The sequence below is a fragment of the Bombina bombina genome, chromosome 2 (genome assembly GCF_027579735.1).
Source record: "Bombina bombina isolate aBomBom1 chromosome 2, aBomBom1.pri, whole genome shotgun sequence".
NCBI lineage: Eukaryota > Metazoa > Chordata > Amphibia > Anura > Bombinatoridae > Bombina > Bombina bombina.
Genome location: NC_069500.1, coordinates 954,940,421 through 954,961,887, shown reverse-complemented (window position 1 = coordinate 954,961,887; position 21,467 = coordinate 954,940,421). Strand labels below are relative to the sequence as shown.

The following is a 21,467-nucleotide window of genomic DNA, read 5'->3' as shown; positions in this document are numbered from 1 at the left end:
AGCTGACTGCTTGGAAATTGAACGCTTGATTTTATCAAAACGTGGTTTTTCTGAGTCGGTTATTGATACCCTGATACAGGCTAGGAAGCCTGTTACCAGAAGGATTTACCATAAGATATGGCGTAAATACCTATACTGGTGCGAATCCAAAGGTTACTCCTGGAGTAAGGTTAGGATTCCTAGGATATTGTCCTTTCTACAAGAAGGTTTAGAAAAGGGTTTATCGGCTAGCTCATTAAAGGGACAGATCTCAGCTCTGTCCATCTTGTTACACAGGCGTCTGTCAGAAAATCCAGACGTCCAGGCCTTTTGTCAGGCTTTAGCTAGGATCAAGCCTGTGTTTAAAGCTGTTGCTCCGCCATGGAGTTTAAACTTAGTTCTTAACGTTTTACAGGGTGTTCCGTTTGAACCCCTTCATTCCATTGATATAAAATTGTTATCTTGGAAAGTTCTGTTTTTAATGGCTATTTCCTCGGCTCGAAGAGTCTCTGAGTTATCAGCCTTACATTGTGATTCTCCTTATCTGATTTTTCACTCAGACAAGGTAGTTCTGCGTACTAAACCTGGGTTCTTACCTAAGGTAGTCACTAACAGGAATATCAATCAAGAGATTGTTGTTCCATCCTTGTGTCCAAATCCTTCTTCAAAGAAGGAACGTCTTCTACACAATCTGGATGTAGTTCGTGCCCTCAAGTTCTACTTGCAGGCAACTAAGGATTTTCGACAAACGTCTTCCCTGTTTGTCGTGTACTCTGGTCAGAGGAGAGGTCATAAGGCTTCGGCTACCTCTCTCTCCTTCTGGCTTCGTAGCATAATTCGTTTAGCCTATGAGACTGCTGGACAGCAGCCTCCTGAAAGAATTACAGCTCATTCTACTAGAGCTGTGGCTTCCACTTGGGCCTTTAAGAATGAGTCCTCTGTTGAACAGATTTGCAAGGCTGCAACTTGGTCTTCGCTTCATACTTTTTCCAAATTTTACAAATTTGACACTTTTGCTTCTTCGGAGGCTATTTTTGGGAGAAAGGTTCTTCAGGCAGTGGTTCCTTCTGTATAATGAGCCTGCCTATCCCTCCCGTCATCCGTGTACTTTTGCTTTGGTATTGGTATCCCAGAAGTAATGATGACCCGTGGACTGATCACACATAACAGAAGAAAACATAATTTATGCTTACCTGATAAATTCCTTTCTTCTGTTGTGTGATCAGTCCACGGCCCGCCCTGTTTTAAGGCAGGTAAATATCTTTTAAATTATACTCCAGTCACCACTTCACCCTTGGTTTCTCCTTTCTCGTTGATTCTTGGTCGAATGACTGGGAGTGACGTAGAGGGGAGGAGCTATATGCAGCTCTGCTGGGTGAATCCTCTTGCATTTCCTGTTGGGGAGGAGTTATATCCCAGAAGTAATGATGACCCGTGGACTGATCACACAACAGAAGAAAGGAATTTATCAGGTAAGCATAAATTATGTTTTTCCTTATTGTACTTTCGATTATCCCTTCAAAGTAAGCCTATGCCTTTGAACAAGCAGGAGTATTGGGCTTGTCTGCAGCCCTTGGAGTTCCCCTATTTGCTCATTCACCTGAGATCCCCTCTAGGACTGGCCGAGCGGTAGTATACACGTCATAGACGTGCTGAGCCTGGCGTCTTTGTTAGAGGAATTTGATGCGGTTCAAGTTCACACAAGTCATAGAAGGTATGGAGAATCAAACTCACTGGTCTTCCTGAGGTGCGGCGGTGGCGGTACCTATCGGGTCAGTACGTGGTGTGATATTGTGTGTTTCCCCTTCCTGGATTAGACCGCATCCCTAGTAAGTGCCAACACGAACTGCTTTCTGTTCTCGTTTTTACGAGTTGTCACTTTGGGACTACCAAGCTTGGGCCCTATATACTAGAAAATTGGGGACTGTATTTGCAGTTTACAAACTCTGCATTGAATATCTATATATATATATATATATATATATATATATATATATATATGTGTGTGTGTATAGAAAGAGTGGAAAAAGGTGCACTATACAGTTACAAGAATAATAGTTCCAGTCAAAAGAACTCTTAGCCCAAAATTCTATTTGGATATATTAATGTTTCTAAATATAAGAGATAACTGTCTCTCATAAATGTCTCATACAAGTGACTGGCTCAAATGAATAAATGAAAAGAATACAATGAAAAGAATAAAAAAAATATATATATATATATATAAATAAATCTAAATAAAAGCATAAGCAAAAGATCAATTACAATCCATAGAATTGATTACAGGTAAAGTTATAAATGCTTCATTGGCATATGTATATAAAATGTTGTTAGTGCTAGTTAATGTCCTTCATTTTATTCTTTTCATTTGATTCATTTGAGCCAGTCACTTTTATGAGACATTTATGAGACAGTTATCTCTTATATTTAGAAACATTGATATATCCCAATAGAATTTGGGCTAAGAACGTTTCCTTTTTTATTCTTTTAATTGGAACTATTATAGTGCGCCTTTTTCCACTCTTTCTATACATATTTCGGTTTTATAAATTTGAACATTAGATACTCTTGGGTGGGGACCTAAATTTTATTCTATGTCCAGGTATTAGGCAGCCGATTTGTAGTTACATTTTATAAACTATACTGTCCCATGGTCTTTAACTTAGTGCTGATTTCACGAGAGAGAGAGAGAGAGAGAGAGAGATATCTCACAATCTCACAGTCGTATGCAAAAGTTTAGGCACCCCTGACAATTTCCATGATTTTCATTTATAAATACTTGGGTGTTTGGATCAGCAATATCATTTTGATTTATCAAATAACTGAAGGACACAGTAATATTTCATTGGTGAAATGAGGTTTATTGGATTAACAGAAAACGTGCAATATGCAATAAAACTAAATTAGACAGGTGCATACATTTGGGCACTCCAACAGAAATATTGCATCAATATTTAGTAGAGCCTCCTTTAGCAGAAATAACAGCCTCTAGACGCTTCCTATAGCCTGTAATGAGTGTCTGGATTCTGGATGAAGGTATTTTGGACCATTCCTCCTTGCAAAACATCTCCAGTTCAGTTAGGTTTGATGGTTGCCGAGCATGGACAGCCCACTTCAAATCACCCCACAGATTTTCAATGATATTCAGGTCTGGGGACTGGTATGGCCATTCCAGAACATTGTACATGTTCCTCTGCATAAATGCCAGAGTAGATTTTGAGCAGTGTTTTGGGTCTTTGTCTTGTTGAAATATTCAGCTCCGGCGTAACTTCAACTTTGTGACTGATTCCTCCACATGAGTGGAATCCATGCGACCCTCAACTTTAATAAGATTCCCAGTACCGGCACTGGCCACACAGACCAACAGCTGATGGAATATCCACCAAATTTTACTGTGGGTAGCAAGTGTTTGTCTTGGAACGCTGTGTTCTTTTGCCACCATGCATAATGCCCCTTGTTATAACCAAATAACTCAATCTTTGTTTCATCAGTCCACAGCACTTTCTTCCAAAATGAAGCTGGTCCAAATGTGCATTTGCATACCTCAAGCGACTCTGTGGCGTGTGTGCAGAAAAGGCTTCTTCCACATCACTTTCACATACGCTGAATTGTTGAACGATGCACAGTGACACCATCTGCAGCAAGATGATTTTGTAGGTCTTTGGATGTGGTCTGTGGGCTGTTTTTGACCGTTCTCACCATCCTTTGCCTCTCTGATATTTTACTTCTGGCCTTAACAAGAACTGTGCCTGTGGTCTTCCATTTCCTCACTATGTTCCTCACAGGGGACACTGACAGCTTAAATCTCTGCAATAGCTTTTTGTAGCCTTTCCCTAAACCATAATGTTGAACAATCTTTGTTTTCAGGTTATTTGAGAGTTGTTTTGAGGCCCCCATGTTGCCACTCTTCAGAGGAGAGTCAAAGAGAACAACAACTTGCAATTTGCCACCTTAAATACCTTTTCTTATGATTGGATGCACCTGTCTATGAAGTTCAAGGCTTAATGGGCTCACCAAACCAATTGTGTGTTCCAATTAATCAGTGCTAGGTAGTTACAGGTATTCAAATCAACAAAATGACAAGGGTGCCCAAATTTATGCACCTGTCTAATTCCGTTTTGATGCATACTGCACATTTTCTGTTAATCCAATAAACCTCATTTCAATACTGAAATATTACGGTGTCCTTCAGTTATTTGATAGATCAAAATGAAATTGCTGATCCAAACACCCATTTATTTATAAATGAAAATCATGGAAATTGTCAGGGGTGCCTAAACTTTTGTATATGACTGTATGTGTGTGTGTATGTGTGTATATTATATGTGTGTATGTATGTGTGTGTATATATATATATATATATATATATATATATATATATATATATATATATCATTTTCTTTAATTTTTTTTGTGTGGGTGGAAGGGTGATATTAAAATATAATAAGTCTGAGACATAACTCATTGTTTGATTGTATGTATTTGTTTCTAGAGACTGTGTCTGATCTAAAATCTCGCTTCAAGTGACCGTCACTAATTTAATGGCTTATTGACTGGCACTTAAGGATCCCAGTAGGTCCTATCTTGCTGGCTCTGACTGAATGAATTGAATATTCACACTCAGTCCTGTCACACAGACTCAGCAGGCAGCATGTGTACACTAGACAGCGCAGAGCCCGGGTCTTCTTGCTGTCATGACGTCACACGCGTGATCACGTGACATCAGACAGTCTTGCACAACAGCAAGGCAGCACACACGGCGCAGGCTGAGGGTGGCACATCAGGAATCGCTACAGGCTCAGCTGAGCGACAACTCAGAGTGTAGTAGGGGACGGGTGCCGGTGGACACTGGCTGCCAGGGCTGGGCGGCTTGGGTGATGCCTGGTTGGGTTAGGTATAGCCGGATGCGGCCAGCCACAGTCCCATGGAAGTAATGTAAATAGTAAAACATTTAAAAAACCGGACAGTCAAGACTAGCACTTTTGCATGCCTTGTCTCACTCCTTTGAGGCTACACAGCTTCTTATTGGTACATACTACCAGTGCACATACTAGATAGACTGGCAAGCTTGTGGACAGTTATTAAACGCCAATAGGGGACTCTATTTGCAATTTAAAATGAAAAAAAACAGGAAATACATGGTTGCACACATCTAATACTGCTGTATTAATATATACTTGCTGGGACAACTGGTATTTGTCACACCATCCTGGTTGAACCTCCAAGAAATTACTAGTAGTTCTAGAGTCAGTGAATCTATGTTGTTGGTGCAGTCCTTCAGGGGAACACAGACAATAAGTAGATTTCCAACTCTCAAAATTCCAGGTTTATTGGGATACCAAGGTAAAAAGACAACGTTTTGGACCTCTAGTCTTTAGTCATGTCAACACATGACTAAGGACTAGAGGTCCGAAACGTTGTCTTTCTACCTTGGCATCCCAATAAAACTGGAATTTTGAGAGTTGGTGAATGCTGCTGTTCTTTTTGGACTTTATTGACTTCTGAGGGTATTTTGTGGAAACCTCCACAGATTGCACCACTATATTAGACCACTGTGCTTTACTTCTTTGAACATTATTAAGTAGATTTCCATCAGAGCATGCAGCTATCTATTCAAATAGGTAATACAGCAACACCACTTTTTTTTTTTTTTTTTTTTTAGGACAGGCAAAGAGACCTGCATTTCTGCCTCAAATTTGAAATGACGATAATGTCTCCTTTTCCAATAATCAAAATATTATAGTAGGGTACCTAACATATACTCTTAAAGATTGGTTTTAGTGCTTATATAGTAGAAGGGCTCTTTAATCCATTAGATAACTAACTATTCTAATATTAGGGGAAGAAAAGAAGTAGGAAATGTTATTATATTTGAAATGTTACTTTTATTGCTGTGATCCTGCATAGATGTCTATTTTAAGAGGGATTTAGTGCAACCGCGCTATCTGAGATGCAGATGTTCACTATCAGACTATCACTCAAGCAATACAAATAACTTGATATTGTGGACTCTCCATATCCGGAAAAAAAATAATTTTATCAGGTAAGCATATATTTTGTTTTCTTTCCTAAGATATGGAGAGTCCACAATGTCATTCACTAGTGGGAACCAATACCCAAGCTAGAGGACACAGAATGAAAAGGGAGGGAGAACAAGACAGGCAGACCTAAACAGAAGGCACCACCGCTTGAAGAACCTTTCTCCCAAAAGAAGCCTCAGCCGAGGCAAAAGTATATATTTCTAACCGAAACTACTTTAGGGAGAAATCCCAACATAGTAAGCAGGACAACCTTATCCGCATGAAAGATAAGGTAACGCAAATCACACTGCAAAGCCTTGAGTTCTGAAACTCCGAGCAGAAGAGATAGCAACAAGAAACAAAACCTTTCAAGATAACAACTTAATAGCTATGGAATGCATAGGCTCAAATGGAGCCTGCTGCAAAACTTTAAGAACAAGGTTAATACTCCAAGGAGGAGTAACAGATTTAAACACGGGCCTAATTCTGACCAAGGCCTGACAAAAGGATTGAACATCTGGCACAACCGCCAGACGCTTATATAACAGAATAGATAAAGCAGAAATCTGACCTTTCAGAGTACTGACTGACAACCCTTTCTCCAGACCTTCCTGGAGAAAAGCCTAAATTCTAGGAATTCTGACCCTACTCCAAGAGTAGTTCTTAGATTCACAGCAATAAAGGTATTTATGCAATACCTTATGGTAATTTTTTTCGAGTGACAGGCTTACGGGCCTGGATCATGGTCTCAATGACCGACTCAGAAAAACCACGCTTAGAAACAAAACTAAGCGTTCCATCTCAAAGCAGTCAACTTCAGAGAAACGAGATTTGGATGAAAGAATGGACCCTGAGTTAGAAGGTTCCTCCTCAGAGGCAACCTCCAAGGTGGCAGAGAAAACACCTTCACTAGGTCTGCATACCAGATCATGCGAGGCCATGCAGGAGCTATAAGCTGCCTGCGAATCTCTTGACCTTAAACCGTATCTTGGAAGCTCGGCGTCCTGCCGAGACGCCATCAGATCTAACTCCGGTACCTCCCACTTGAGGGTTAACCTGGAGAGCCCACTCCCCAGGATGAAATATCTGTCCACTCAGGAAATCCACTTCCCAGTTGGCCACTCCTGGAATGTGGATGGCAGATGGACAACTATTGCGGGCTTCCGCCCACTGAAAAATCCAAGTCACCTATTTTATGGCTAAGGAACTCCGGGTTTCTCCCTGTTGGTTGATGTAAGCCACTGAGGTGATGTTGTCCAATATAAACCTGATAAACCGGGCTAAAGACAACTGAGGCCAAGCCATCAGAGCATTGAAAATCATTCTCAGCTCCAAGATGTTTATGGGGAGAGCAGACTCCTCCTGAGTCCATAGTCCCTGCGCCTTTAACAAGTCCCAGACTGCTCCCCAGTCTAGAAGGCTGGCGTCCGTGGTCACAATCTCCCAAAAAGGTCTCGGGAAGCATGTGACCTGAGACAGGTGCTCCTGAGAAAACCACCATGGAAGAGAGTTTCTGGTCGACTGGTCTAAATCTATCCTCTGCGTCAGATCTGAATGGATTCCGTTCCATTGTCTGAGCATGCATAACTGCAGAGCTCTCAAATGGAACCAAGCAAAGGGAACGATGTCCATGGAAGCGACCTTCAGACCAATTACCTTCATACATTGAGCTACTGATGGCCGAACAGTAGACTGAAGAGAGAGGCAAGAGAGTATTTTGGATTTTCTGACCAAAAAAATTCTCATAGGGAATCTATTATGGTCCCTAGTGAAACCACCCTTGTAGCTGGAACAAGGGAACTCTTTCCCAGATTGCAATTTCTCTGGACCTAATTACTGTCAAGAGAGCCCCCAGAACCTTTGTGAAAATTCTGGGAGCTGTTGCAAGGCCAAATGGAAGAGCCACAAACTGAAAGTGTTTATCCAGAAAGGCAAATCTAAGGAATTTGTGATGATTTGTGTGGATCGGAACATGAAGATATGCATCCTTCAGGTCTGTGGTCATCATGAACTGACCCTCTTGGACTAAAGGAAGAATGGACTAAATGGTCTCCATTTTGAAGGACGGCACTCTGATAAACTTGTTGAGATACTTTAGGTCTAAAATGGGACAAAAAGTTCCCTCTTTCTGGGGAATCGCAAACAGATTTGAATAGATTCCTAGACCCTGTTCCTTTACTGGATCTGGAACAATCACTCCCAGAGAGAAAAGATCCTGAACGCAGTTCAAGAATGCCTCTCTTTTTACCTGATCTGCAGATAATCTTGAGAGGTAAAAGTCTGCTCCCCACTTGATCCGATCCCGGACCGGGAGCTGACCCTTCATGCTGACTTAGACTCAGCTGAGGGTTTCTTAGATTGCTTCCCCTTTTTCCAAGACTGACTGGGTCTCCAAGAAGACTTGGATTGCACCTGCTTGGAAGAGGAAGACTTTTAAACCTTGAAGCTTCGAAAGGAACGAAAATTACTTTGACGTCCTTTAAGTCTGATCTTCTTATCAGATATTATTTCGGCCAGGCCCAAACAAGGTCTTAACCTTTTTAAGGAAGCGCCAGAAGCTTAGACTTGGAGGAGACATCAGCTGACCAAGATTTTAGCCATAAAGCCCTGCAGGCCAAGATAGAAAAACCAGACATCTTGGCCCCTAATCTAATAACTTGCATGTTAGCATCCAGAAATAAAGGAATTAGCTAGTTTAAGAGCCTTAATCCTATCTTGAATTTCCTCCAATGGAGTCTCTTCTAAAATAGATTCAGACAAAGCATCATACCAATAAGATGCTGCACTTGTTACTGTAGCAATACAAACTGCAGGTTGCCATTGAAGACCTTGATGAACATTCATCTTCTTTAGATAAGCCTCCAGCTTCTTGTCCATTGGATCCTTAAAAGAGCAACTATCCTCTATAGGGATTGTAGTTCTTTTAGCCAGAGTAGAAATAGCCCCTTCTACTTTAGGCACTGTGAGCCATGAATCTTTAATGGAGTCAGCAACAGGAAACATCTTTTTAAAGACAGAGGACGGGGAGAAAGGTATCCCTGGCTTCTCCCATTCCTGTGAAATAATCTCTGTCACACGGTCTGGAACAGGAAACACCTCTACTAAGGAAGGAACATCATAGAATTTATTAAGCTTACTAGATTTTTTATTTTATTTATTTTTTTAGGGTTAACCACAACAGGAGAGTCGGAGTCGTCCAGAGTAGCCAATACCTCCTTTAATAATACACGAAGGTGTTCAAGCTTAAACCTGAAGTTTATTTCTTCAAACTCAGACAAAGGATTTACACTGTCAAAATCTGAGATTTCATCCTCAGAAGCTACAGAGGTAACGATCTCCCCAGGGTTATGAGGGAGGTCAACCTGCATAGCAGCAGCTGAAACAGACACCTTACTCTTTGATAAACTATTAGTTTTCCTCTTACATTTTCCTAAAACAGGAAAAACAGATAATGCTACAGACACCGCAGAAGATATCTGTGGAGCAAAATCAGCAGGGAAATATACTCCACAAGGAGGCTGAGAGGAACTGCAGGGCACTGCATGTAACGCCACAGAGGCTTGGGACGTTTGAGGTGAAAGCTGTGGCAATGCCTGAACAGCCTCATTCTGAGAGACTTTACTGGGCTCAGAGGGCAACAATTTATCTTTACATTGCATATGCAAAACAATTTGTGTCTCCAGGCATAATAAACATTTGTCCATAATAGCTTCAATTAAAGTTCCCCTAAAAATAAAAAAACTTTTACAATACTGTCACTTTTTAAGTAGTCTACCCCTCAGAGCAAAAATATGTTAAATACAGACAGCAAAATAACAGATCTAAGAACCTCTCAACCTCAGTACATGCTTAGGTGAACTACCTGAACCCTCAGAAAAATGCGATAACAAACACTGAAAATTAGCAGATCGTGAGCGTCCTCTCCCTAGTGCGGCTGAAACGCACACCGCCGCTCCGCTTATACACTAAGAACAAAAGCACGACGGGTCACATTATCGGCTAAAGAGAAATCAAAAGCGCGCGTTTCTCAGCCGAATTAAAAACAGCTGAGAAATTCTCTAGAGATTTAAAGCAACAGTGACTGTGCACAAATATTTAAAAAAAAATATATATATAATATATATATGTTTTTTATTTTCTTTAACACAAAATGAGCCCCATACATACAGGTATATGTGAAAGGGAATCCTCCCCCACATATACAAAGAGATCAACCTCCTTAGTCTCAGCCACAAAATAAGTGCCTGCATCCTGGAAATAGAAAATCCTCAAAGGATTAAATGTGTCCCCATAAAATAAAGCAGCAGAATCCTGTAAACTGCAAATCTCCATACCTAGAAGACAAAAAGCACTTACCTGCAATCTAGCTGTCCAGTAAGAAGACGGCTCACAAGGCGTAAAAGGACACATACTCCTTACAGAGACCTGTAGGAAAAAAGAAAGAACAGAGTAACCTAACTCTGGTTTTCTATACCTAGGGCAGCAATATGTTAGGAAACAAAGTAAGCACAACTTCCTAACTGCTTAAAAGCCACCACTACTCTACTGCAGAAATTGACGTCAACTCAGCTAAACCCCAAATCCTTGCTTGCAGAATTAATTTTTTCAGACACCGAACTTCACCTCCTTCCATTAACAGGCAAAGAGGATGACTAGGGATTACGGGTAGGGGAGTGATACTTTAAGGGACACTGTACCCAAACTTTTTCTTTCGTGATTCAGATTGAGCATGAAATATTAAGCAACTTTCTAATTTACTCCTATTATCAAATTTTCTTCATTCTCTTGGTATCTTTATTTGAAATGCAAGAATGTACGTTTAGATGCAGGCCCATTTTTGGTGAACAACCTGGGTTGTCCTTGCTGATTGGTGGATAAATTCATCCACCAATAAAAAACTGCAGTCCAGAGTACTGAAACCTTAGATGCCTTCTTTTTCAAATAATGATAGCAAGAGAACGAAGAAAAATTGATAATAGGAGTAAATTAGAAAGTTGCTTAAAATTGCATGCTCTTTCTGAATTACAAAAGAAAAAAATTGGGTTCAGTGTCCCTTTAACAGACTTTGCACTGGTGCTCTTTGCCTCCTCCTGCTGGCCAGGAGTGATATTCCCACTAGTAATTGACACTGTGGACTCTCCATATCTTAGGAAAGAAATAGACGTGCTATTGATTTTGCTTGAACAAAGTTATGTTACAATAGCGCTAACATTTTTGTGGGCCATTTGTTATCTAGGCCTTTATATGAAATCTCAAACTGTTTTATGTCATTTTAATGTCCAGCATTAATCCTCAGGTTGGACAAAGACCAGATTTTAAGGATAACCCTATTTTAAGCAAAGTAAATTAGTGGCTCAAGTGCTTAGATTTTCTTACATAAGCATATCATAAATATCTAGTCTGTCTCCAGCCCGCGAGGATACGTTTTGGAAGAGCTTGAACAAAGCTTATTTTGTACTTTTTCATGGACACCAAGATTAAAAAAAATCTAAAAAAAAGTGAACATATGTAATTACAGCAAGCAAATAAAGTACATTACTAATTTTGTTAGAAAATAGAAACGCTGTTTTTTTCTGTTGCCTATTTTATGAGATGTCTTTTAAAAGAAACATGCTAATAATATTTATTATTTTGTTTTTAGGAGTAAACAATGCCAAACTACAAGCTTATCTATTTTAACTTCAGAGGGAGAGGAGAAATAATTCGGTATCTATTTGCCTATTTGAATCAGGAATATGAAGACCGCAGGATTGAGTTCCCAGATTGGCCTGCAATCAAACCTAGTAAGTAAAAAAAAAATATGTTCCTGCTTTTTAAATAAAGATAGCAAGAGAACAAAGAAAATTTGATAAAAGGATTAAATTAGAAAGTTGCTTAAAATTGTATGCTCTATCTGAATCATTAAAGAAAACTTTGGTTTTAGTGTCCCTTTAACATTTGACGTTGAATTTTGATTCCCTAGATTTTAAGGGAGTCGATGTAAATCAATGTAATGACCACCCCACTTAAATTGACACTGATATTAAGCTAAATTTAGTGAATATTACATTTTTAACTGTTTTTGCACAAATTATCATTAAATAAATGCAAGTTAAATTAAGCAATGTGCTGTGTATGCAGACCTCTTTCCTTGCAGGGTTTAGTTACTTGTATGTACTGTTTAAATAAAAACATTTATTTTGTATACACATTTTTTGCAGTGCTGCTCGTAATTACTGATATCATCTTTCTGTGCATATACAACACCTTTATTGTGTATACATTATGCAGAGCTTTTGCAATGCAGCTCTTAATCTAAAACTTTTAGGGCTAGATTACAAGTGGAGCAGTAATTTAACGTGCACCTGTAAAGGAGCAAGTTTGCCTGTTTACGGGCGCACTTTAAATAACCAGACATTACGAGTGGCTGGTTAAAGGGACACTGAACCCAAATTTTTTTCTTTCGTGATTCAGATAGAGCATGCAATTTTAAGCAACTTTCTAATTTACTCCTATTATCAATTTTTCTTCATTCTCTTGGTATCTCTTTATTTGAAAAAGAAGGCATCTAAGCTTTTTTTCTTGGTTCAGCACTCTGGACAGCACTTTTTTATTGATGGATGAATTTATCCACCAATCAGAAGGACAACCCAGGTTGTTCACCAAAAATGGGCCAGCATCTCAATTTACATTCTTGCATTTCAAATAAAGAAACCAAGAGAATAAAGAAAAATTGATAATAGTGAAAGTGCCTTTACATTGCGGTCTATGGGAACTGTGTTATTACTCTAAATATATATGTATATGCTTATATACATATATATTTGTGTTAATATCTGTACATACACATATAAACACATTTATATATATATGTATATTTTCAATTGCGCTCAATTTCAAATACCAACACACATTTGCATGCGCTAGTATTACAAGTGGAGTTCAAATATCGCGCTTGCAAAATCAGTTTTGCTCTCCACTCGTAATCTGGCCATAAAAGGACATTCCAGTCAAAATTTAAATACACATTGATTAATGACATCTTTAAATAGAAACATATTTGCAATATACATTTAATGGCAAAAATGCTTCTAGTAAAAGTTATCACTGTTTTACTGTTAAAGGGACAGTAAACCCCAAAAATTTCTTTCATTATTTAGATAGAGAATACAATTTTTAAAAAGTTTCCAATTTACTTCTATTACCAAATTTGTTTCATTCTCATGTTGTTCTTTGTTGAAGGGATATCTAGGTAGGTAGTGTGCACATGCCTGAAGCACTACATGACAGGAAGTAGTGCTGCCATCTAGTGCTCCTGCTAATGTATAGCATTGTTGCAAAACTGCTGCCATATAGTGTTGTGGACACATGCACACTCATGAGCTTACATCCCAGCTTCAACAAAGGATAACAAGAAAACAAGGAAAATTTGATAACAGAAGTAAATTAGAAAGTTGTTTAAAATTGTATGATCTATCTGTATCATGAAAGAAAAAAAAATTGGGTTAATATGTCCCTTTAGGTTTTCTTCCTAAGGTCGTGTCAGACCGCAACATCAATCAAGAGATTGTGGTTCCTTCCTTGTGTCCCAATCCTTTTTCTTCGAAGGAACGTTTGCTTCATAATTTGGACGTGGTTCGCGCCTTGAGGTTCTATCTTCAGGCTGCTAAGGATTTTATACAAACTTCTTCCTTGTTTGTTGTCTATTCCGGGAAGCGTAAGGGTCAGGCCTTATCTTTTTGGTTAAGCAGTGTTATCTGCTTATCTTATGCGACAGCGGGACATAACACCTCCTCAGAGGATTATGGCTCATTCTACTAGAGCAGTGGATTCCTCTTAGCTCTTTAAGAACAAGGCATATATGGATCAGATTTGTAAGGCGGCAACCTGGTCCTCCTTACATACATTTTCTACATTTTACAAGTTTGAGGTATTGCAGGCTGTGGTGCCCTCAGATTAGGGTCCGCCTTTCTATTTGTCCCTCCCGTTATCATTCAGTGTCCTCTAGAGCTTGGGTATTGTTTTCCCAACAGTAAGGAATGATGCCGTGGACTCTCCTTATATTAAGAAGGAAAACATAAATTATGATTACCAGATAATTTAATTTCCTTCTGTATAAGGAGAGTCCACGACCCCCGCCCATGTTCTCCGATGGGTGGCCTCTAAATTATATTTTTCTTCTGGCACCATTTATACCCTGATATTTCTCCTACTGTTCCTTGTTCCCTTGGCAGAATGACTGGGGGATGGGGGAAGTGAGAGAGGTAGTTAAGCCTTTGACTGAGGTGTCTTTGCCTCCTCCTGGTGGCCAGGTTCAGTGTTTCCCAACAGTAAGGAATGAAGCTGTGGACTCTCCTTATACAGAAGGAAATTAAATTATCTGGTAAGCATTATTTATGGGGGGGGGGGGGGTCATGCATGTGAAGCATAGCTAGATATTCTCATTGTACCAGCATTTTAAATATTGCAGCTGCTCAGAGCACCTGTGGGGCTTGTATCATATCAGCAATTAACAGATTAAGTCATTACTAGATGGTACAAGCACCTTATCCTCTCTGAGCAAATGCTGTGTATAAAATGCTGGTGCACGATGCATACTTAAACATTTTAAACAGCTATAGCTTTTATTAGAAGCATTTTTTATTTATACAGGTTTATTAAAAAAAATGCTTCTATCCAAAACTAAAATGCATCAACATTTTTTCTTCTGTTATGTGTGATCAGTCCACGGGTCATCATTACTTCTGGGATATAACTCCTCCCCAACAGGAAATGCAAGAGGATTCACCCAGCAGAGCTGCATATAGCTCCTCCCCTCTACGTCACTCCCAGTCATTCTCTTGCACCCAACGACTAGATAGGATGTGTGAGAGGACTATGGTGATTATACTTAGTTTTTATAACTTCAATCAAAAGTTTGTTATTTTTCAATAGCACCGGAGCGTGTTATTGCCTCTCTGGCAGAGTTTGAAGAAGAATCTACCAGAGTTTTTACTATGATTTTAACCGGAGTAGTTAAGATCATATTGCTGTTTCTCGGCCATCTGAGGGAGGTAAAAGCTTCAGATCAGGGGACAGCGGGCAGATGAATCTGCATTGAGGTATGTAGCAGTTTTTATTTTCTGAATGGAATTGATGAGAAAATCCTGCCATACCGTTATAATGACATGTATGTATACTCTACACTTCAGTATTCTGGGGATGGTACTTCACTGGAATTACTCTGTAAAAAGTACATTAAACCTTTTAATAGGTATTTATTATGTTAAACGTTTTTGCTGGAATGTAGAATCGTTTGCATTTTCTGAGGTACTGAGTGAATAAATGTTTGGGCATTATTTTTCCACTTGGCAGTTGCTTGTTTTAATTGTGACAGTTTCGTTTCTCTCTCACTGCTGTGTGTGAGGGGGAGGGGCCGTTTTTGGCGCTCTTTGCTACGGATCAAAAATTTCCAGTCAGTTACTCTTGTATTTCCTGCATGATCCTGTTCATCTCTAACAGAACTCAGGGGTCTTCAAACTTCTTTGAAGGGAGGTAGATTCTCTCAGCAGAGCTGTGAGACTTATATATTGACTGTGATTAAAAACGTTGCTCTGTAATTTTTACGTTTCAAATTTAATTATTGTTACTTTACTAATGGGAACAAACCTTTGCTAAAAGTTGTGTTGTTTTCAAGGATTGATGCTATAACAGTTTTTAAGTTCATTATTTCAACTGTCATTTAATCGTTTAGTGCTTCTTTGAGGCACAGTACGTTTTTGTTAAATAAGATTGTAACCAAGTTGCAAGTTTATTTGCTAGTGTGTTAAACATGTCTGATTCAGAGGAAGATACCTGTGTCATTTGTTCCAATGCCAAGGTGGAGCCCAATAGAAATTTATGTACTAACTGTATTGATGCTACTTTAAATAAAAGCCAATCTGTACAAATTGAACAAATTTCACCAAACAGCGAGGGGAGAGTTATGCCGACTAACTCGCCTCACGTGTCAGTACCTGCATCTCCCGCCCGGGAGGTGCGTGATATTGTGGCGCCTAGTACATCTGGGCGGCCATTACAGATAACATTACAAGATATGGCTACTGTTATGACTGAAGTTTTGGCTAAATTACCAGAACTAAGAGGCAAGCGTGATCACTCTGGGGTGAGAACAGAGTGCGCTGATAATACTAGAGCCATGTCTGATACTGCGTCACAGCTTGCAGAGCATGAGGACGGAGAGCTTCATTCTGTGGGTGACGGTTCTGATCCAAACAGATTGGATTCAGATATTTCAAATTTTAAATTTAAATTGGAGAACCTCCGTGTATTACTAGGGGAGGTTTTAGCGGCTCTTAATGATTGTAACACTGTTGCAATACCAGAGAAATTGTGTAGGTTGGATAAATACTTTGCGGTACCGGCGAGTACTGACGTTTTTCCTATACCTAAGAGACTAACTGAAATTGTTACTAAGGAGTGGGATAGACCCGGTGTGCCGTTCTCACCCCCTCCAATATTTAGAAAGATGTTTCCAATAGACGCCACCACACGGGACTTATGGCAAACGGTCCCTAAGGTGGAGGGAGCAGTTTCTACTTTAGCTAAGCGTACCACTATCCCGGTGGAGGATAGCTGTGCTTTTTCAGATCCAATGGATAAAAAATTAGAGGGTTACCTTAAGAAAATGTTTGTTCAACAAGGTTTTATATTGCAACCCCTTGCATGCATCGCGCCGATTACGGCTGCGGCAGCATTTTGGATGGAGTCTCTGGAAGAGAACCTTAGTTCAGCTACGCTGGACGACATTACGGACAGGCTTAGAGTCCTTAAGCTAGCTAATTCATTCATTTCGGAGGCCGTAGTACATTTAACCAAACTTACGGCTAAGAACTCAGGATTCGCCATTCAGGCACGTAGGGCGCTGTGGCTAAAATCCTGGTCAGCTGATGTAACTTCTAAGTCCAAATTACTTAATATACCTTTCAAGGGGCAAACTTTATTTGGGCCCGGTTTGAAAGAAATTATCGCTGACATTACAGGAGGTAAGGGCCACGCCCTGCCTCAAGACAAAGCCAAAGCTAAGGCTAGACAGTCTAATTTTCGTCCCTTTCGGAATTTCAAAGCAGGAGCAGCACCAACTTCCACTGCACCAAAACAGGAAGGAGCTGTTGCTCGTTACAGACAAGGCTGGAAACCTAACCAGTCCTGGAACAAGGGCAAGCAGGCCAGGAAACCTGCTGCTGCCCCTAAGACAGCATGAATCGAGGGCCCCCGATCCGGGACCGGATCTAGTGGGGGGCAGACTCTCTCTCTTCGCCCAGGCTTGGGCAAGAGATGTTCAGGATCCCTGGGCGCTAGAGATCATATCTCAGGGATACCTTCTAGACTTCAAATTCTCTCCCCCAAGAGGGAGATTTCATCTGTCAAGGTTGTCAACAAACCAGACAAAGAAAGAAGCGTTTCTACGCTGTGTACAAGATCTGTTATTAATGGGAGTGATCCATCCGGTTCCGCGGTCGGAACAAGGACAAGGGTTTTACTCAAACCTGTTTGTGGTTCCCAAAAAAGAGGGAACTTTCAGGCCAATCTTGGATTTAAAGATCCTAAACAAATTCCTAAGAGTTCCATCGTTCAAAATGGAAACTATTCGGACAATCTTACCCATGATCCAAAAGGGTCAGTACATGACCACAGTGGATTTAAAGGATGCTTACCTTCACATACCGATTCACAAAGATCATTACCGGTATCTAAGGTTTGCCTTCTTAGACAGGCATTACCAGTTTGTAGCTCTTCCATTCGGATTGGCTACGGCTCCAAGAATCTTCACAAAGGTTCTGGGTGCCCTTCTGGCGGTACTAAGACCGCGAGGAATTTCGGTAGCTCCGTACCTAGACGACATTCTGATACAAGCTTCAAGCTTTCAAACTGCCAAGTCTCATACAGAGTTAGTTCTGGCATTTCTAAGGTCGCATGGATGGAAAGTGAACGAAAAGAAGAGTTCTCTCTTTCCTCTCACAAGAGTTCCATTCTTGGGGACTCTTATAGATTCTGTAGAAATGAAGATTTATCTGACAGAAGACAGATTAACAAAGCTTCTAAATGCATGCCGTGTCTTTCATTCCATTCAACTCCCGTCAGTAGCTCAATGCATGGAGGTGATCGGCTTAATGGTAGCAGCAATGGACATAGTACCCTTTGCACGTCTACATCTCAGACCGCTGCAATTGTGCATGCTGAGTCAGTGGAATGGGGATTACTCAGACTTGTCCCCTACTCTGAATCTGGATCAAGAGACCAGAAACTCTCTTCTATGGTGGCTTTCTCGGCCACATCTGTCCAGGGGGATGCCATTCAGCAGGCCGGACTGGACAATTGTAACAACAGACGCCAGCCTACTAGGTTGGGGCGCTGTCTGGAATTCTCTGAAGGCTCAGGGACAATGGAATCAGGAGGAAAGTCTCCTACCAATAAACATTCTGGAATTGAGAGCAGTTCTCAATTCCCTTCTGGCTTGGCCCCAGTTAAAAACTCGGGGGTTCATCAGGTTTCAGTCGGACAACATCACGACTGTAGCTTACATCAACCATCAAGGAGGGACAAGAAGCTCCCTAGCAATGATGGAAGTATCAAAGATAATTCGCTGGGCAGAGTCTCACTCTTGCCACCTGTCAGCAATCCACATCCCGGGAGTGGAGAACTGGGAGGCGGATTTCTTGAGTCGCCAGACTTTTCATCCGGGGGAGTGGGAACTTCATCCGGAGGTCTTTGCCCAAATACTTCAACGTTGGGGCAAACCAGAGATAGATCTCATGGCGTCTCGCCAGAACGCCAAACTTCCTTGCTACGGGTCCAGATCCAGGGATCCGGGAGCGGTTCTGATAGATGCTTTGACAGCACCTTGGAACTTCGGGATGGCTTATGTGTTTCCACCCTTCCCGCTGCTTCCTCGATTGATTGCCAAAATCAAACAGGAGAGAGCATCAGTGATTCTAATAGCGCCTGCATGGCCACGCAGGACTTGGTATGCAGATCTAGTGGACATGTCATCCTGTCCGCCTTGGTCTCTACCTCTAAGACAGGACCTTCTGATACAGGGTCCATTCAAACATCAAAATCTAACTTCTCTGAAGCTGACTGCTTGGAAATTGAACGCTTGATTTTATCAAAACGTGGTTTTTCTGAGTCGGTTATTGATACCCTGATACAGGCTAGGAAGCCTGTTACCAGAAGGATTTACCATAAGATATGGCGTAAATACCTATTCTGGTGCGAATCCAAAGGTTACTCCTGGAGTAAGGTTAGGATTCCTAGGATATTGTCCTTTCTACAAGAAGGTTTAGAAAAGGGTTTATCGGCTAGTTCATTAAAGGGACAGATCTCAGCTCTGTCCATCTTGTTGCACAGGCGTCTGTCAGAAAATCCAGACGTCCAGGCCTTTTGTCAGGCTTTAGCTAGAATCAAGCCTGTGTTTAAAGCTGTTGCTCCGCCATGGAGTTTAAACCTTGTTCTTAACGTTCTACAAGGAGTTCCGTTTGAACCCCTTCATTCCATTGATATAAAGTTGTTATCTTGGAAAGTGTTATTTTTAATGGCTATTTCTTCGGCTCGGAGAGTCTCTGAGTTATCAGCTTTACATTGTGATTCTCCTTATTTGATTTTTCATTCAGATAAGGTAGTTCTGCGTACTAAACCTGGGTTCTTACCTAAGGTAGTCACTAACAGGAACATCAATCAAGAGATCGTGGTTCCTTCCCTGTGCCCGAATCCTTCTTCAAAGAAGGAACGTCTTCTACACAATCTGGATGTAGTTCGTGCCCTCAAGTTCTACTTGCAGGCAACTAAGGATTTTCGACAAACGTCTTCCCTGTTTGTCGTGTACTCTGGTCAGAGGAGAGGTCATAAGGCTTCGGCTACCTCTCTCTCCTTCTGGCTTCGTAGCATAATTCGTTTAGCCTATGAGACTGCTGGACAGCAGCCTCCTGAAAGAATTACAGCTCATTCTACTAGAGCTGTGGCTTCCACTTGGGCCTTTAAGAATGAGGCCTCTGTTGAACAGATTTGCAAGGCTGCAACTTGGTCTTCGCTTCATACTTTTTCCAAATTTTACAAATTTGACACTTTTGCTTCTTCGGAGGCTATTTTTGGGAGAAAGGTTCTTCAGGCAGTGGTTCCTTCTGTATAATGAGCCTGCCTATCCCTCCCGTCATCCGTGTACTTTTGCTTTGGTATTGGTATCCCAGAAGTAATGATGACCCGTGGACTGATCACACATAACAGAAGAAAACATAATTTATGCTTACCTGATAAATTCCTTTCTTCTGTTGTGTGATCAGTCCACGGCCCGCCCTGTTTTTTAAGGCAGGTAAATATCTTTTAAATTATACTCCAGTCACCACTTCACCCTTGGTTTCTCCTTTCTCGTTGATTCTTGGTCGAATGACTGGGAGTGACGTAGAGGGGAGGAGCTATATGCAGCTCTGCTGGGTGAATCCTCTTGCATTTCCTGTTGGGGAGGAGTTATATCCCAGAAGTAATGATGACCCGTGGACTGATCACACAACAGAAGAAAGGAATTTATCAGGTAAGCATAAATTATGTTTTTTTGTCTGGAATGTCCTTTTTAAATACTGCAAAGTAAAATGTCTGCATATTAAAAGTTTCATTTGCAGAGCACATATCTACAAAGGAGCACTACACTGCAAAAGGTCTAATTGTACAATAAATATAATCAGCAATTAAAGGGACAGTCTACGCCAGAATTTTTATTGTTTGAAAAGATAGATAATCTCTTTATTACCCATGCCCTAGTTTTGCATAACCAACACAGTTATATAAATACACTTTTTACCTCTGTGATTACCTTGTATCTAAGCCTCTGCAAACTACTCCCTTAATTCAGTTCTTTTGACAGACATCCATTTTAGCCAATCAGAGCTGGAACTCCAACGTGCGTGAGCACATTGTTATCTATATGACAAACGTGAACTAACATCCTCTAGTGGTGAAGACTGTCAAAATGCCCTGAGAGAAGAGGCGGCCTCCAAGGGCTTAGCATATGAACCTCCTAGGTTTAGCTTTCAACTAAGAATACCAAGAGAACAAAGCAAAATTAGTGATAAAAGTAAATTGGAAAATTGTTTAAAATGACATTCTCTATCTGAATCATGAAAGTTTATTTTGGACTAGACTATCCCTTTAAGCACTACATGAAAGTTTGCTTGCAAAATAAATATTTACTTTAAGCACTCTATACAAAATAATACTAAAGGACTAAGCACCAATTTACGACTTTAAAACCCTAAATTTAACAAAACATTATAACCACCCAAATAAAGACAGACACTGACCTGGTCACGTTTGTTAGAATAAATAACAAGAATTTAACTAAGACTTTAAACAAAGTCATCCAAAAACTGGTGGCTGCATCTGAGGTAGGGTTACCACCCGCCCAGATATCACTGGGACAGCCCCGGTCTGGCGCTGTTTGTCCCGTGTCCCGGAACT

The 21,467-nt window shown here is 40.5% G+C and overlaps 1 protein-coding gene across 1 annotated transcript in view; it reads left to right on the top strand.

Moving 5' to 3' along the window:
* Positions 1-21,467, top strand: part of LOC128649898 (hematopoietic prostaglandin D synthase) — a 253,935-nt gene that overhangs the window by 74,404 nt on the left and 158,064 nt on the right. Inside the window, exon 2 of the mRNA XM_053703439.1 lies at positions 11,641-11,782. Within this exon, the coding sequence (XP_053559414.1) occupies positions 11,650-11,782 (133 nt within the window). The 5' untranslated portion in view covers positions 11,641-11,649. The remainder of the gene's footprint in view (positions 1-11,640; positions 11,783-21,467) is intronic.